At 48.0% G+C, this 18,494-nt stretch overlaps 1 protein-coding gene across 3 annotated transcripts in view; it reads left to right on the top strand.

Moving 5' to 3' along the window:
• Nucleotides 1-18,494, top strand: part of MIB2 (mindbomb E3 ubiquitin protein ligase 2) — a 109,700-nt gene that overhangs the window by 79,710 nt on the left and 11,496 nt on the right. For 2 of the 3 annotated variants that reach the window (XM_026660035.2, XM_026660036.2), the window contains 9 exons: nt 1,243-1,350; nt 4,594-4,698; nt 5,491-5,653; nt 6,823-6,956; nt 9,996-10,144; nt 10,743-10,899; nt 12,453-12,607; nt 16,497-16,623; nt 17,735-17,965. In XM_026660035.2, coding sequence (XP_026515820.1) covers nt 1,243-1,350; nt 4,594-4,698; nt 5,491-5,653; nt 6,823-6,956; nt 9,996-10,144; nt 10,743-10,899; nt 12,453-12,607; nt 16,497-16,623; nt 17,735-17,965 — 1,329 coding nt within the window. The remainder of the gene's footprint in view (nt 1-1,242; nt 1,351-4,593; nt 4,699-5,490; nt 5,654-6,822; nt 6,957-9,995; nt 10,145-10,742; nt 10,900-12,452; nt 12,608-16,496; nt 16,624-17,734; nt 17,966-18,494) is intronic. The other variant, XM_026660037.2, reaches the window with a different exon arrangement.

Below are 18,494 nucleotides of genomic sequence, written 5' to 3'. Positions count from 1 at the left end.
CTGCCGGCCTGGGGTACCGGCAACCAGCCCAGGGCTCTGCTCCTGGCCGGGGCCCAGCACTCTGCAGCTGCCCCCAGCTTCTAAAAAAATCTCGCATGTCTTGCACCCCTAGAAAGGGCATCTCGCACCCCCAGGAGGTGCGTGCACCCCAGGTTAAGAACCACTGCACTAAACTGATAAGATCTGCATTTTAATTTAATTTTAAATGAAGCTTCTTAAACATTTTAAAAATCTTGTTTATTTTACATATAACAATAGTTTAGTTATATAATATAGAGTTATAGAGAGAGTCCTTCTAAAAACATTAAAATGCATTACTGGCACGTGAAGCTTTAAATCAGAGTGAATAAATGAAGTCTCGGCACACCACTTCAGAAAGGTTGCTAGACCATCCCTGACAGGTGTCTGTCTAACCTGCTCTTAAAAAACTCCGAAGATGGACATTTTAATGCTGAATGCTAAATTAATTGATTAATGGAGAGATCCATCTTTTCCCTGCCCCCACAAATCTATTCACTTGGGATTTAATAGGTTGCTGAGGTTGCCAAAAATAGGTAGTCATCCTTCAGTAAATTTACCATCAGACCACAGAGAAGATAATGCAGGTCTCTGAGCAATGTCACTGTCCCATCGGACATTTGCTGTGGGGCCATAACACCTTTTGGTGACCTCTACTGCATAAATGAAAAGCACTTGGAGCCCTGACTGTGGGGACACTGCATCCAGGCACCTAAAGATGACTCCATAGGGGAGGGGCGAGAATCAGCATGAAAGAGGCTGCATGCGTACACACTCACAGCGCTAAGATCTGCTCAGTCTGAGTCCGTGAGATGCATTCAATGCAAGCCTGGTGAGAACAGATACAATTCCATTCCAGTTTGAGTCTGAAACAATACTTTGCTTGTTTGCTTAAAAAGAGGACATAAATAAAAGTAGAAACCTTGAAATCAGAAGTCCGGGTGAACAATTTTTCCCCAATGAATACCATCCGATGGCAACTCAAATCATGCCTCTGCATCAGCCAGTGCTACGCAGCTCGACAAGGTCTGTTGTTTAGCAAACAGTATCTTGGCTGATTCAGCGCCTGCCCATTGGGGTCCTGGTCCCTGACTAGAGCTCCTGGGTGCTGTGGTAATACAAATCATTATTAATAGTTAGGCTAACCAGTGAGCGGCAGATCCTTGGCTGGTGTAAATTATCCGAACTCATCAATATTTCTTTCTTCTCTTTCCATATTTAAAGTTCATTGGCCAGACCGGGACCGTGCACAGAATCACGGACAGAGGGGATGTCAGAGTCCAGTTCAACAGCGAAACCCGCTGGACTTTCCACCCAGGAGCTCTGACTAAGGTAAGTGCTGATGTGGGAAACTGGGCAGAACAGCTGTGCGCAGAATGACAATGACCGTGGCCCCCTAGGATGTGACATAATTAGTCTTGGACAAGTGCCAAAGCAAACGCTGCTAGACTAGAGAGAGGGGGGACAGGCTTAATTTCTTTCCAGCCATCAAAGCTAAGAAAATCCTTGATTTCTAGCTCTGTAAGCTCTTGAGAGAGTCTGCGAAGAAAAAGTTGGAGTTCAAAAGGAGGGAAAACTGGTAATCGGGAGGATGTGATTTTTAATGCCCATCTCCTACAGAAGGATGCTAACGTGGATGAGAGAGGCATAGGTAGTGTGGGGTTGGTTTCCCCTCTTTTACAGTGCGGCTCTTCGAACCACTTGCACAGATTTCTCCAACAAAAAGGTTGTGGGTAAAAGGCAAAAATAACGTAGGGTTTGTATTTACCTAAATAATTTGGACTCTGTCAATAACTAAGCTGAAAGTTGTTGACAGACAAAATCTCGTAACAACTAGGGCTTGAGCCTGCTCCTATAAGAGCTAATGGGAGCCAAACTTCTTTTGATGTCAGTGGTCGTGATCAGGTCTTTAATGGATTAAAAGTTGGAGTGCTACATGGAGGTGAAATGGTCTCCCTGTCACATCTAGCGAGCACCTTCTCTTTCTCCTTCAGATTTGTCCTTAAAGCTGATCTGCAAAAACTGGGTGGGGAATTGGGTCTGAGCATGGTGGAGTGTTCTTTGTTCGGTTTTGTTTTCTTTTGTTAAAGGCCTAGAAGGTCTGGTTTTGTTCTTGCTTTTGTCAGCATGAGCATTTCAAGCCTTGTTTGCCCTTGGATGACTCTGGAACTGGACAATTAGTGAAATAATGTGGAAGAGTGAAAGCTGAGCAAGTGGGGGGAGGAAGGGAATTTGTAGCTAGACTATTTCAAGCCCTGGGTGGGGGGTGCAGTTGTTGGTTTGTAGTTAGTTAATAATTAAATCCAGTGCCCAGTTAACGTTTTAGAGAGAGGATGTCTCTCCTCCTGACCCTTTCAGTTTATGGTTTATTGTGAATACACCTTCCCTGAGACACCAGGAAAGACCAGATGTGACATGCCTGATACTTGTCAGGTTAAAAAAATCAAACAGGAAAGAAATTAGCCCAATTTTTAATAAGTCCTTTGTAGCTCACCTTTAAATTCCACCTCTTCCCATGATCCATCCATGTTCTTATCAGTAATTTCCGCCTCCCCTGTTAACCTCTGCCTTGGGTTTTTGTGCATGTCTGTTGTTTGGGGCCAGTGGCTGATGGATTTAATCCTGTTGGATAACTCCCTACTCTTCGAGTGGCCCCATTGACTTCAGTGGGGCTGTTGGTCAAGAAAGGGTCTAGCCAGTGCTCGTCAGGGTAATCGGAATCTGCTCATTAGGCTGTCGATTTTGGGACCAGCAGATATTCTTTATCAACATATGTAAAGTGTAGACATATGGGACTATCTGTGTTTATTATTGATTTCTAATAATGAGATCGGAGGCCCTGATTCAGGAAGGTAATTAATCACATGCTGAAATGCTTTCCTGAATCAAGGTCTGAGCAGTGTGAAAAAAATTCCCTGCTGACGTTAGTTCTCGATTTAAAACTGACTTGCTTCTGCAGCAGTGATGTCGCTTTCTGCGTCGCTTTCTCTGAGGCTCTGTGTTTTACTGGCATAGATGATGTCTGCCAGAAGCGAGTTTGAGTCATGTGCCTGAGAATTCGCACTAATCACATTTTATATTTGCATGCGTGCTTGCGCTAGTGCTGCTCGTCCAATCAGGGAACAAGAGCAACACCATGTGGTTTATCTGACCAGTTGCACCTAATCAGTGACTCTGATATCTGATATGAAATGCTTGTGTGTCCCCTGGTTTCTAGGGAAAGTACCCCCTTGTCACCCTTCCTGGGCCATACCATTGCCTATGCTGCTGTTGTGGCATGCCTGGCCTCTCCTTGTTCACAATTTTTCCCCTGGTGTGAATGAGTCAGGACACAGCAGCTTTACTCATGGGAAAGGGGCAGTAGCCCTCTAAATTGCATCTCCATTCCCAGGGGTGCTGCCTGGGGGCAGTTATTTAACTCTGTGTTCATCCCATGCAGCACTCTGCTTGTCAGGAATCCGAGGGCCCTTTGTGGGCCTGAGAAGTGGGGAGGTGGCTGTAAGCGGACAAGTCCCAGTGATCACCGTTAGGGAAGCTACTGGGGGTTTTCTTTTTAATTAAAATGAACCCTCTGCTGGACACACACAGCCCAGGAGAAGCTGATGAGCCTCACCCTCCAAGGGAGGACCTGTATGAACAGTGCAGCCACAATGGGGGGCTCCTGCTTCCTTGCACCTGTCTGAATGCCACGCAGGCATGTTAACCTCTCGCTCATCTTTGGCAATTCCTTTTGGTTGTCTCCTTCAGTTGCTTCTCTCTTCCCCACACGTTTGCTGTGCCTGTGTGTCTTGTCTAGGCTGCTGATCTTTAGCTCTTCCTGGCTTCCGGCAATAACACCTTAGCAAGCACCTGTCATCGCCAAAGCACCTGACAAACTGGGACTAACCTTTTCTTTCCTCTTGCTCTCTTGGCTTCACACGCTTTCTTGCTGCGTTCTTCGGTCACTTCTGGCTTCCCTTCCCATCTCTGCCTGAATGCTCTGACAGATACAAGTCTTTTTTTGTCCAACTCCTCCCATCTTGGGGCCCTGCTTTATAAAGTTGAGGTTGCCAGCCTTCCCTAACGTGATCTGGGTCTTGGAACGTGGATGGGTTTAAACATACAATTGGTTATGTGGGTGATGGGCATAGATGGACAAATTGCTCCCTCTCCATAGAGCAGGAGCATCTGGCAAAGGAAGTAAATGGATGATCTCCGACTTCCCATTTCTGGTGGAAATAGCAAACACAGTTAATACCAGTAACAGAGTTAACTATATCATTGAACTCTGAGTGTTGCATCTGGCATGGAAAGGGGGCAGACCTGGGGAAATCCCTGTGCAATCCCAGCTGATATTCATACGCATAAAATCATGTGAGTGGGTGCAAAAGAAAATTGTGCTGCCCTCAAACCATTTGCCCTGCCTAATCCTGCACATGGCTTTTTTTAAATAACATGACTGATGTTTTTGCAAAGGTTAGTGCTTTATGGAATTGTTTTGTTATGGGTTATCTTTTTTTTTTCCTTTCTTTTTTTAATGCCTTGTTTTTTGTTTGTTTCATCCCCTAAAAGCATATGACTTTCTTTTTCTTTTAGCTCAACACCTTTTGGGTTGATGATGTTGTCCGTGTGATAGATGATATGGAAACAGTGAAGCGATTCCAAGCTGGTCATGGGGAGTGGACAGATGAAATGGCACCTGTGAGTGTGCTCCAGTTCCAAGACAGTCCAGTAACTTGCAATTTCTAATCCATTAAGAAAAACGTTAGCAGCTGGATATGCTAGCCTCCTTGCTCTTTAGCACCCCCTATTGGTCAGTGCATGGAGACACGTGGGCATGCTAATGGCTTTCGGAAAGAATGTTGCTTAATGTGTCTGGTCCTCAGCAATGCGGCCCCGCAGCAGCATTCAGAAAATGAGGGCAAAGGGGGGGGGGGGGGGGGGGGAGGGAGAGACACCTGCCAAAGGAGATGGCTACCAGTGAGTTTAAAATGAAATTCTGCTGAAATTTTAAGCAAACAAATTTAATGTCTCCCTCTATTTCTTCTCTAATTCTCAAGGGTGAGGGACAAACCATTGCAAATGGAAAACTCTCCTCTGCTCAGACTCATGGGGCTAAAGAGCAGAATACAGGGTGCTCCATAAGTAGCAAAATGCACAGCAGAGACTGTGTCTGACTCTTAGAGTTCTGAAAACCATGCTTTGTTGTTTCACTGGCTTCCTCTCCAGACGTTTGTATTGTATCTTGGAGACCCTCTTCCCCTTGTATGTGAAAAGACATCCGTTTTGTATACAACCAAATAAGAAGCTGTTGAGAACACTTGTGTATTCTTCAAGTGGGAGTTGTCATCTGTGGTGTCTCATTGAATGCTTCTCTTCACACGCTAGGAATGCTGCCTGGGAATCCACCCTTAGAAGCGTTACCTTGGTTTTGAAAAGCAGGAAATACGTTGCTTTCCTTTTGAAAAATAAAAAAACCTCTTCCCATTGCAGACGCTAGGGCACATTGGCAAGGTGATCAAGGTGTTTGGGGATGGAGACTTGAGAGTGTCTGTCGGAGGGCAATCCTGGACCTTTAACCCAGCTTGTCTCACGGCCTACCAGAGAGACGAGGATGCAAACCTCATGACAACGGAGAACACCAAGGAATCCAAAAGTGAGAGAGCAGGGGGCGAGATGTGGTCCAGTTCTGGCCAGGGCTGAAAAATAACCACTGTCTCTTCCTAGGGTAACAATAGTATTTCTCTTCAGAACGTGTCAGATGTTAACTGACTAATGACTACATCACCCTTCTCCAAGCAGAGTCCCAAAAATCCATTTTAACCAAATCAGGGGAACACCCATGGCCGCAAGGTTAAGCCACAGGACTAGAATTTAGGACTCCTGTGTTCTTTTCCTGGCTGTTTCGTAGGCTCGCTATTTTGGCAGTGGGTAAATGGCATAACCTCGTGCCTCAGTTTCCCAGTCCATAGCATGAGTATAATGATGCTTCCCTACTTTGTGGGGGGGGAGGGGGAGGGGGAGATTGAATTCATTAATGTTTGTATGTGCCATCAGATCCTTCCATGCAAGGTGCTGTGGGGGTACAGAGAATTACTATGCCCAGTCCGCGCTGGCAGCGAAACGGGGGTTTGGTGGTGGTTTCTGTTTTGCAAATCTGTTCATAAAAGTTCTGTAGCCTGGCCATATGTTTGAGAAAGGGGAAGGCTTGTTGATTTGTCTTGCAGTATAGATTGACCCTACATCACTTACCCAAGAAAAGTTAGCATAAAAAAAGACCTTTGAGAAACTGCTGGGGAACAAAGTTTGTGGCTCCATTAAGGAATGTGGTTTAAATCCTGTTGAACTTTGGAGGAAGTTCAGATCTAGAGCCAAACTCTGTCACTTAGCACTTTCTCTGATGGAAAATAACAAGTGGAACTCCCATCAGACACCAGGGAAGTGCAGTGAGTGGAAACCAAATCTGAAACCCTGTGGTCAGGATTTTCCTTTCTCCTGCAGGATATGAGCCTTTTATTGTCCTCCAGCTCCCCCCTTCCCTACAGCTGGGAATTCGTTATTGCTTGCCCATATGTAATGACCCTTAGGGAGAGGTCTTCTGCAGGCACTGAACCTGGAATCTGTGGATTTAGAAGCATCAGCCTCTGTTGCTTGAGCTAAAGGACTATGCCTGTTAGCTGGAGGGAGTAAAGTAACAAGTTCATAAAGCTCTTTATATGGACTGGTCACTATAGAGGGACAAAGGTCCATACTGGGTCCATGTGGTTACACACACAGGTGCTCGTTGCCACCATGTAACCTGGGCTGTTTCTCATCCCCACACAGGCACTTTGATCTCCATCCTAGAGAAGCTGCTGTGCCAGAAGATGGAGTCGGATCATCCAGGGCGCTTGGTCATTGAGGCAGCGCATGACAATGCTGTTAAAGTCCAGGACCTGGTTCAAAAGTACCCAGACAAGGCAAGTCTCCGAGAAACCCTCCAAGGTCGATGTGTCTTTTGTCGTCAATGTGGAAAGCGAATGGGGGGGCTGCTTACACCTACTGTAAGGAATTAATAGCTGGTGACTGGTTTTTTTGCTTTAACTGATAGTCCTAGAGCTTGCCTCTGCTTCAAGAGGTCCTCTGCTCCCCCTGGCAGGGCTGTGGGACTCCAGCATGCAGAATTTCCCTGTGCCATTGTAGCTTTAGAGAAAGTGTTGTCCAGTGGTTAGAGCAGGGGATTAGATGTCGAGAGCTGAGTTGCTGTGGTATCTTAGACACCTTTTGTGTGCCTAAATTTCCTCCCCTGCCAAACGGGAGATCCCAAAGCTCTCTGCTTCTCAGCAGGGGTGGGAGGCTGAATTCCCTGGTGTGTGTAAGTTGCTTTGAGATCCAATGGAGCATTATCCTAGGAATTAGCCATGTCATAGCAGGGCACAGGAAATCCCACTGATCTAGCTTGGGAAGTCTCCCTTACGCACTGAAGTCCACGCAGGCTCGCTCTATCCTAACAGACCCACCAGCTTGAACACTGTCCTCTCCTTTCCTATATCCATTCTTTAGAATTCACATGGGCAGCCTGACATGCCCGGTTTCTAACGGTAACCAACTCAAAAACCGTGTATTTCAGTGACAGGCCGGCTTTGCTTGAATCTTCCCAGGAGCCAGGCAGCATGGCTGGAGGTGCAGCCCCTGGCTACCTGCTATGTTCTGCTGCAGCGGGACTGAGTAGGGACGTCTGGTAGGATCAGACCAGTGGAGCCCATCGCAGAATAAATTACGTGAACACAGAAACCATTCTACTGAGGGTGCATGGTCTAGTGGTCAGGGCACTGGACTGGGACTCATCATCCTTGGGTTCTATTCCCACCTCCACCATCACCTTCCTCTGTGACCTTGGGCAAGTCATTTAGCTTCTCAGTACCCCCATCTCTGTAGAATGGGGATAGTGAGATCTGTTGATGAAGGGTGCTATACAAGAGCTAACCCATATTACTATGTACCAGTTGTTTGCATTCTCAGTGCACACGTACTAGGCACGTGTGATGATGTGGCCCTCATCCTAATGCATTGCCGATAAAGAAGAGAGTTTGTATACAGATGCCTCCCCAGTAGAGTTTGGGGTCTGGCTGGTGTAGGTAGCCACCTATTCAAACACTGGCAGATTGCCCAAGATCCTAGCTATCGCCTTAAAAGCTGCAGGTTTGTGCGTGAGTAAATGCATCTGTCACAAGCCAGAGAACTAGAGAGCAGAATGCCTTCGCACGGTGTCCTTGGAAGCAGCTGGAAAAGGAACATAAATCCGGTGGAGGCCATGACCATGTGGCAAGTGGGAGCAGATTGATGGGACGTTAGCAAACACCGGGATCCGTTCTGAGAGGACTATAACGAAGCTGAGATCTAAGGTCTGACTTAATGGTTTGCTGCCAGATAATGGTTCCAGTTCATTACATGCAAAGTTAGTAGATGTGGGGAGGGAAGGAATATAGCCAGGCACCGGTGTAAGAGAAATAGCCAGGCACTGGTGACTGGGTCTAATCTGAAATGGGAAAGTGCCAAGTGTCAGGAATAGTCCCGCTGCATCCTGACCTCAGAGAGGAATTTGTTCTTTCTACTAGACAGTTATAAATAGCGAGAGGCAGGCGGATCCAAGGGCTCGCTCGGCAGGGTGAGATGAATTGCCTGCCAAGGGACTATCAATGGGGCAGATACCAATGTTACGCCCTTTACGTAAGGGGGATGCATTGGCATCCAGTGTGTCATTACCAGTATCACGCACCCACTTGATGACAATTTCCTGTTTACAATTACATTTTGAGACCTATCAGTTAGCCAGGTAATGTGTGCCATGTTAATTTTATATTCTAATTTTTTAATCAAAATGTCATGCAGTACCAAGTCAAATGCCTTACAGAAGTCCAAGTATATTACGTCAACACTATTACCTTTATCAACCAAACTCAGACTCTCATCAAAAAAATATCAAGTTTGTTTGACAGGGTCAGTTTTCCATAAATCCATGTTGATTTGCTTTAATTACATTATCCTTATTTAATTCATATTAATTAAGTCCCATATCAGCCCAGAATCAATGTCAAGCTGACAGGCCTATAATTACCCAGGTCATCCCATTTACCCGTTTTAAAAATTGGCACATTGGCTTTCTTCCAATCTTCTGGAACTTCCCCAATGCTCTAAAACGTATTGAAAATCAACATTAATGATCCAGTAAGCTCCTCAGGCAGCTCTTTTAAAACTCTTGGATGCAAGTTATCTGGACCTGCTGATTTAAACATGTCTAACTTTAGTAGCTTCTGTTTAACATCCTCCAGATATACTAGTGGAATGGAAAGAGTGTTATCATATGATGAGACTATATCATCTGGTTTTTTCCCCACAGATACAGAACAGAGATCTTTATTGAACACTTCTGTCTTTTGTGCATTATTATTGATGATTCTACCATTTCCATTTAGTAATGATTTAATACCATTGTCAGGATACTTTTTGTTCCTAATATATTTAAAAAAATAAAAAGTCTTCTCCTTGTGTCCCTTTGCTTCCTTTATCAATTGTCTGCAATTCCTAATTTCTGATTTATATTCATTACTATGAACTTCCCCTTTCTTCCATTTGTGTTATATTATTATTATATATGATAGTTCAGTCATTATGATAGAAGTGCTAGGGCCAAGCACCAGGTTGCAGTGCCACTCGCATATATTTGGCCCTGCCGTCTTAGACAGCTGCCTAGCTTGCCTATAGTTAAGCAGCCCAAGGGGTGCTTAAAAGTGGTCAGGCTATGGGCCAGGTGCCTCCCCGCACCCCTTCAGCTCCATGGCCTATGCCCAGCACAATGGGGCCCAGATCCTGCTTGGAGCTTCTGGGTGCTGTGGAATACAAGTAATCATCTCTCTTTCCCATCGAGTTATACAGAGTCTCGGAGCAGGGACAGTGCCTGAGTGCACATTGAGACCTTTCCTAAACAATTATGTGCCTGGATCCTTCCATTATTGCAGGTTGATATAAAGAATCAGGGCAGAACCGCACTGCAAGTAGCTGCCCATCTGGGCCGGGTGGAGGTTGTGAAGATCTTACTGCAGGCTAATGCCAACATCGACCTGAAGGATGAAGAGGGGGATGCCGCTCTCCATTATGCAGCTTTCGGGTAGGAACTTTTTCTCCCTGCGTACAAGTATAACCTCACTGATGCTCTGTGCCAAGGGCCAGATGGTGCAAATCAGCAGAGTTAGATTTGAACCAGCCCCGCAGAGAGGGGAAAGGCCTCCAACCATGGAGCTGCACTGATATACGCTAGCTGAGGATGTGGCCCTCAAACTCCAGGGGTTGGTTTTCACGCAGCCCCAATCTCCACGGGAAGGTGAATTCTCGATGGTGCGAACACCTTGGGAGCAAAGGGGGGTTACCGGGGTTTGGGTATGTGCAAGGAAGAGAAGGTGACTGAATTTTGAGTCCCTTTTTTGAATGGCTGTGTATAGTCTAGAGAGACAGGAGGCTGAATTCTGTTCTCTATTACCCTGGTGTAAATCCAGAGGAACTCCATCAAAGTCAACAGGGGTTACTCCAGATTTACATTATGCCAACAGAGAGCAAAACCTGGTGCTTCAGTTAGGGTTTATTTTTATGTGACGAGAAAAGGATGCAGGAATCAAGATACTCATGATGTTGCATGTCTAATAGTTGTAGACGGAGAGAGAATCTACATCTTTTGATCATGGCATCCAATCTTTTTTTTTTTTAACCAGAAATCAAGCTGAGGTTGTCCGTGTGCTTGTCAGTCACGGAGCCAATGCAGACCTGTTGAACAATGCCAAGTGCACAGCCTTGTATGTTGCAGTCAACAAAGGATTCACGGAGATCGTGCGGATCCTTTGTGAGCACAACTGTGATGTCAACCTCCCGGTAGGTTATTTTCACGCCTCGTATCACTGAAGATATTTTTGCTGCTTAACTGTTTGGGGTGAAAGTCGATTTCCCCCCCCCCCATGCCCCTTTAACTAGTGGTGCAAGTAGAATTCATTTCTTAACAGTACACTACACCAGCTAAAGGGCGGGGGGGGAGGAGGGGGACATGTGACCTCCGCCCGGGGCCCTGTGCGCTCCCTCCCCCCACCCCATGATCCATCCTTGGGGGCAGGGGGCTCTGTCCTCCTCCCGCTGTGCCGGAGACTTCTGAGCTGCAGGGCTCTCCCAGGAACTGCAGTGGCGAAAGGAGCCGAACATGCAGCTCCTCCAGCACAGCTGTACCGCCCCCAGCCCCTGCATGCAGTAGCGTCTCCTGAGTCCTGTCTGGGTTCTGTACAGCAGCTCCGCCAGAGGACAGGGCTGGGGGTGGGTGGGGCTGGGGAGGTACAGCCGTGCTGGAGGAGCTGCTGGTGTGGGGTTCTGCTCCTTTTGCTGCTGTTCCCAGGAGAGCCCTGAACCGCGGCGCTCTCCTGGGAACCGCAGCAGCGAAAGAAGCAGAACGTGGGGCTGCCAGGCGGCCCCACACCAGCAGCTCTTTCGGCACGGCTGTACCACTACCGCCCCGAGCCCTGTCCTCTGGCGGGGCTGCCTACAGACCCCAGACAGGAGACACAGCTGCATGGAAGGGCTGGGGGCAGTACAGCCGCACTGGAGGAGGGCCGGCCCCATGTTCTGCTCCTCCTGTGTTTTTCCGGTGTGGCATACCGGCTATAAATATCTTGCTGGTACGGCGGATCGGACCGGACCAACGTACTTGCATCACTGCCTTTAACCCAGTCCAGTAGCACCTTCTGCTATTCCAGCAAGGGGTGACCCGGTAACTGCATTATATTCAAAGGCTCCACCGATGCCTGTTCCCGGTATCAGGGGCTGGTGAGATTTTATTTTTCAATCTGGTATAAAGGAACTTGGGAGAGCAGCAGTGAAGTCACTGGGCCTGTCCCATTTCTAGGGCTACTGGACTGGTCTGTAACTAGCCTTTAGAGACCAATGAAGTAGTTTTTCTTCTGGGGTGTGTGAAATTAGGAGATTGGCAGCCCAGGAAACCAAAGGCCTCTGTCTGTCCCCCATGGTCTAGGCTCTGGCTACACAAGCGTGCCCATCTCCCCCGTCAGTGTGCCTCAGCCTTGACTCATAAGGAGTCCTCCGAGGAGTGAAAGGAGAGAGACCCCCCACTCTCCAGCAGGCCCATTCAGACCTTGGCTTTCCTGCTGAGGCTATCAAGGTTGCCAGCCTCAAGGCTGGCCAGTGCCAGGGGTGGCTCTTTCGGTAATGTGGATGCTTGTCTACTAGGAGCTGGGCTGAGGCCCAGCAAATTCATTTCATGTAGGCCATCGAACCGCCATCAGGTGGTGCTGATTCATGGTTGTTTGGCCTGCGCTGGATTCAAACCAGAGGCCCTGTATGCTTGTCTCAGCCAGCCCCTCGGGGATGGTTTGTTGGAGGGAGTCTCTCTGACGTCACCTGTGCTCTGCTGTGGCTCCCTGTAGGATTCGTTTGATGACACCCCCCTGCACTATGCCATCACTGCCGATTTGAAAAGCATCATCGAGATCCTCACCGAGGTACCGAACATCGATTTCACGGTCCAGAATCGTCAAGGCTTCAACCTGCTGCACCATGCTGCACTGAAGGGCAACAAGCTGTAAGTGAAAGGGGGAGCTCTTGGCATGTCACTCTGTTGATCAGGCTGTGGTGTGCATCGCTGGGAAACCCACGGGGGATGGGAGGCCCCCTGGGATGGGCTGAGAAGATACTATGTAATCCTGACAGGAAGCGGAGCCTGGGTCTGAGCTGTGAATTCCCTGCTCCAAAAAGCAATTTCCTAAGCATTAGCTGAGAATAGCCCCGTCCCTCTGCTCCCAGAGAGCAATGAACATTCCTAAAATCTAATCTCCTTTCAGGAGAAGTGGCAGCGAAACGCTTCATTCATTTGTTCATTTCTTCTCTTGCTGCCTTGTGAGCACTGAACAGCCTCTGTTTCTGAGCCCTGGAAGGCGACCCACATACAAATGCCATTTCTGGCAGAGGTCTAAAGCCTCTTCAAGGATTATGAGATCTGTGAAAGTACGAATAGCTTGGTTTCCTGACCTATACCTGCAGACAGGCGGTACCCCACGCAAACTTCCCAGCTACATGTCTGAGACCTGAATTTAAAGCCGTTGGAGAAGTCTATGGAGTGTGTGTGTGTGTGTGTGGTGGTGTGATTGCCTAGGTAAAGCTGCCACCATGGATCCATTATAACTCATGGTTCTGGGTATCTATAAAAACTAAGGCCATGTCTACACTAGAAACTTCTGCCAGTGTGTAATAGTGTCAGTGTGAGGGGTGGGATTCTTTACAACATTTTTATACCAGGAAAAAGCCCTAGTATAGATGCAAAAAAAGTCCTGTTGCAGCTTATTTCATTGGGGGAATTGATATAACCCTCATCTCCACTAGGGGAGTTATCCTAGCAAACCTTCTCTAGTGTAGACAAGGCGACACGTTTCCTGACTTCTCAAAGGACTGAGAGATTCCGATGAACCTTGCTGCATTTGTTAGAGAAGAGGGGAATAATTTTTTGAAGCCTCAAGTCAAATGGCTAGCACTCAAAGATCAGTTGCTTTTGGAGATAGCCAGATAGCCAGGAGGCAAAAGAACCAGGGGAAAATGTGTACAATTGCTGACACCAAAAATAAATATAGAACACACAACCATAGGCACCGACTCCGTGGATGCTCCAGGGTTGGAGCACCCACGGAAAAAATTAGCGGGTGCTTAGCAACCACCAGAAGCCAAGCTCTCCCCACCCTCCCAGCGCCTTCCGCGGAGGGAGAGGAAGGAGCGGGGATGGGACGTGCTCGGGGGAGGGAGTGGGAAGAGGCGGGGTGGAAGGCGTGGAGTGGGGCAGGGCCTGGGGCTGAGTGGGGGTTGAGCAACCTGGGAAAATTGGAAGCCGGCGCCTGTGCACACAACCCCTTAAAAATAAGATGGATGAAATATTTGCATTGCTCTGAATTTCATTGTGGGAAGGTTTATTACGTGAGCCAACTTATTTGTCACTATAAGGCTCTCTGATGCAAACAGCTCCTCAGATGCCCCTGGCTCCCAAGCTATTTGTCAGGTGGATTATTCTGCACTGATTTTAAGTATCCAAAAGTGGGCAAAGACTTGGGGCTAAATTCTCTGCTGGTGTCAATCGCAGCAGCTCTGTTACGGTCCATGGAGCTGGGCTGAATGTACATCAGCAAAAAATTTGGCTCTTGGTGTCCTCTTCAGTGGAAGGGGTGGTGGAGGTCACCCAAATGTCCAGGAGCTGCAACACCTGCCCAAACCACTGGGCACATTGGTGCTGTGTGAATTTCCACCTTTTCGATTAACAGAAGCTAATCTTCTCTTCCACTCTCTGCCTCTCGTCCCCTTGCTCCAAAAGGCAGCGGGTTCGCTTCCAACCAAGCCACCAAGGAAAACGTCCATTATTCATCTTGTCTATTGGGTCAGACCATGAGGGTTTGGATTGCTGGTGCATTCTTCCCCTGTGCCTTTTATCATCTGGCTGGGGAGTGTTGGTTACTACACTGCTTCCTGACGCTGAGATGTCCAGCGTGCATCTGATAAAGAGCACATAGCCCAACTGCTACCACCACTGGACTGAGATTAACTGGCTTGCACTGAATGCTATGGATGCAGGAGCTGTTGGGCAAGGCACTCTAGGAGCTTTCTATACAAAAGACAGAGACACCGTGTCTGCTTGGAGACTTCTGCCCTGACTGTAAGAGAAGTTCCAATGTTGCAGTGACAGGCAATTCCTCTGTCCCAGCCCCACAGCCCCATTTGTATGTAGCGCTCCCCTGATCTGGAAACACCAGCGTCTCTGAACAGACCATCTTCTCTTTGTGAGCCACTTGAGCCCCTCAGGCTCGTTTCACTTCAGAAGCTTGTTGTGCAATTTTGCACATGTGTCCCGACAGCCCAACAGCCACAGAGAGTCAGTAGGAGTTTGCACAGAAAGCCTGCGTTTCATAACACCCAGTTCCCTTGTAAGCAAACAGCGTGTGCCAGTGCACAGAAACCACTTCTATTAAATGCTGTGCAGCTCCAGGCTATGTGCCTGGGATGCATCAGGTTTCCAATCCAGGTCATTTGAGAGCTTTGTCAGGAAAGGGGTACCATTTTTTTTTAACTCCATTTTACTTTTTTAATGTAGCCAAACAATGTTAGCTGCCCGCCCACCCGCCCTTAAATCTTGTTTAGACAAACCCCACAATAAAGGAAGGGAGCTGAATGGTTGAAGCACTGAGCTTACTAAGGGCCGGTCTGCATGGGGACACTGACAGGAATAGCGCCCGGTGTGGAGACACTAATCTGAATAAAAATCAGTTTATTCCAGAATAATGATTCCACTTTGGAAGAGCACTAGTTACTCTGGAATAAAATTGATTTTTATTCCAGAATAGTGTCCCAGTGGGGAGTTTATTCCACTGAGTTCTTGGGGTCAGTTTCCCATGTAGACAAGCCATCAGATTTAGATGCAAATGTGTTTCCAGCTGAGTTCGAGAAGCTCCTGCCCATCCTGACTAGAGCCCCCTGCCCCTTCCCTCTCCAGCCCATCCAAAAATCCACAGCTGAAAATCATCCTTCACTCCAACCTGATTGCCCACCGCCTCCGGCTCCCTTGTCTGTGATCCTGCTCCCCTCTACCCTGCCTGCATCTCTGCCCCTGTTTCTTCCTAATATCTTGAGAGCTTTGCCATATTCTCTCTTTTTCACTGAAGCTCCTAGAACCAATCAGAAAATGGGGGGGGGGTCCCCCCATGGACAGTTTTGACAAACATGAAGAAATTTTTCAGTGGAATTTTTTTTACTTTTCATTGGAAAATTGAGACTTTTTGTTTGTTTTTCAGATAAAATTTTCTAAGTTTTGGGTTTTCTGAGGAGCCATTAACAATTGTGGAGGGACGCGCACACTTCCCGAGAAAATTCCTCTTGTCAAAAACCCAGTTTTCCATTTGGAGGGGGGGAGTCTTGATGGAAAATTGTCAAGCAGCCCCCGATGCTTCCTTTGTCCCTCTCCTCTCATTGTGCCTTCACTTGGAGCAGCTTCCTTCTTTCCATGTCTCAGGCCTCCCCCCCCTTCTCCCATGGCTTCCGATCACTGATCTCCTTTGACTGTCTGCCCCAATCCTGTGCCAGGACCATTCAGCTGTTAGGGGTGGGACATTGCAGACAACAACTGAAAAAAACTGGGTCAGATCCGCCTTGTGTGCGTCCTCCGTCAGACTGGTCTGGGGATACATCCAGCTCATTATTGGCATTGTGAGTTTATCCTGCTTTATTAAAAGAAAACTGGGGGCTTTTGTTTGACTTTCCTAATTCAATCTGCAAGATGGATGGAGCTCTCTGGATCGCTGTCCCGGCTCGTGACGCTGCCCGTTATAACATTAGGAACATTAATCGCTGCTGAACAGAGGAGGCAGGCCTGTCTCTTGTGCATCAGTCTCCTGCTGACAAGTAACTCTCTGGTCTCTCCTTTAATCTCTTTAACCTCCCAGAGCCATAAAGAAGATTCTGGCAAGAGCCCGGCAGTTGGTTGATGCTAAAAAGGAAGATGGCTTCACCGCCCTGCATCTTGCTGCCCTCAATAACCACATGGAAGTAGCAGAAATTTTAATCAGAGAGGTAAATAACTTGCATGAGACGTGGCAAGTTCATGTTTCGGGTCATCGCCAGTTCTCTGGGTGTGAGTCTAAAAGGAAGGGAGCAGTGTCCAGGGCGTAGAGCAGAGGGACTAGGAATCACTAGGGCAACTGCTGCAGGTTCTGGCTAGGAGTGAAGTATTGCAGCTTGAATCAAAGGGGACTAGGAGCCCTGATTCCAAAGTGCTATTCCTCCCCCTTGGGACAGTACTCTCCCGTGGTGAAAGTAGGGGACCGGAAGTCGGGAAGTCAATTGGAGTTTTGCCGTTGACTTTGGTGGGGCCAGGGATTCAACCCTGGGATCTAGTTCTAGCTTTGGAGAAAGTGGTGGCGGGAGTTCAGGACTCCTGGGTTTTGTTTCAGACTCTGATTTGTTGTGCTTGTGCTTCCATTCCCCCACCTCTACAAGGGTGGGTACCTCTGCCTCATAGGGATTCAGTGACTTTATGAATCAATATTTGTTGCCACAGAGATCCCTAGGGGGCACTGTGTAATGCAAAGTATTAGGGTGATTTTATCATGTCTGGTGTAGTCCCCACTGCTAACCCAGATTCAATTTAAAGTGCATTCTGATTCCTCACCAGCACTGTTGAGCCTTCTAACAGGAGAGGCTAGCTGAGTGTTTGCTGCATCCTGTCTCCTGGTATTAGAGAGATTTTCCTATTACTCCCTCAGCAGTCTGGGTGCTGGAGGGAAACTGAAGCAAAAGACAAAAGGAATCAGTCTTGCTTTATAGAGTTTAGGAGCTGGTCCGTGACTGTCTGGACTTGTTCCAGGCCTTCAGTTTGCAGGTGTCAAGTAATTTACTAGCTGTCACCTCCAGATCATTACCAGCCAGGAGGAGAGTCCCATGCACTTGTTCCCTTGCAATAACCACTGCATCACCTGACTGTCGAGGCTTTCTGCACCTTAGGGCCAGGATGAAGAGTAGGATCCGTTTGCTGCCCCCTTTTGGGTCCCCCCTACACTGCACTTGCATGGGGATGGAATTGATAATCCAGGTCTTCTCCCTATGCCATGCAACTAGTGTTCAACAGGGGCGTTCCTGGGACTCTGCCGCTATTTCTCCGCTGAGTGTTTTTCTCCCCTTTAAGGGTCGCTGTGATGTCAACCTCAGGAACAGCCGGAACCAGACTCCCCTGCACCTGGCAGTCACCCAGGGGCACATGGACTTGGTGCAGCTGCTGGTACGCGAAGGCAGCGATGTCAACACAGAGGATGAGGATGGAGACACGGCCATGCACATTGTCTTGGAACGGCAGCAGCTGATGTCAATCATGGCGGAGGAACAGGAAGGGGGCGAGGGACTGTCCCTCTTTTCCAAGGTGAGAGAGAGAGGGAACAGCGCTGCTCCAGGGGAGTGCCTTGCGGCGTCGGAAGGTCATGGACAGTTAGGGTGGGCGGCAGTCTCCCGAGGGAAATGGTGGAGTCCTTTAAAACTAGACTACTAAGCACTTGGGAATGTGTTCGTAGGGAATGACCCAGCCTTGATCAAGGGGAGAAGGGCTGGATGGGACCAAAGGGTTCTTTTTCCATCTCTGAGTCCTATGATACTTGGCTCTCATAGAGCTGCATCCGTATCACACTCTCCATTTTACAGATGGGGCAGAGAGAGGGGAAGTGGCTCGGCCCCAGTAACAGAGCCAGGAGTCCTGGCCTTAGTTCATAGACCGTGCCGCACTGTCTCACTTTTCCTGTTGGATGGTACTAAGAATATAACGCCCCCATGGTGTGACAGTAGCTGGGTAGGGAACAAGACACCGTGTGCGTGTGGCCTACATCGTATCCAAGCCAAAGGGGTAGTTTTCATCTCTGTCACCTTAGCTCCATCCAGGGGCATGAGAGAGGGTATCA

Source organism: Terrapene carolina, unplaced genomic scaffold (genome assembly GCF_002925995.2).
Source record: "Terrapene carolina triunguis isolate 2854851 unplaced genomic scaffold, T_m_triunguis-2.0 Scaffold714, whole genome shotgun sequence".
Lineage (NCBI taxonomy): Eukaryota > Metazoa > Chordata > Testudines > Emydidae > Terrapene > Terrapene triunguis.
The sequence above is the reverse complement of the archived record's forward strand: the minus strand, read 5'-3'. Positions and strand labels throughout refer to the sequence as shown.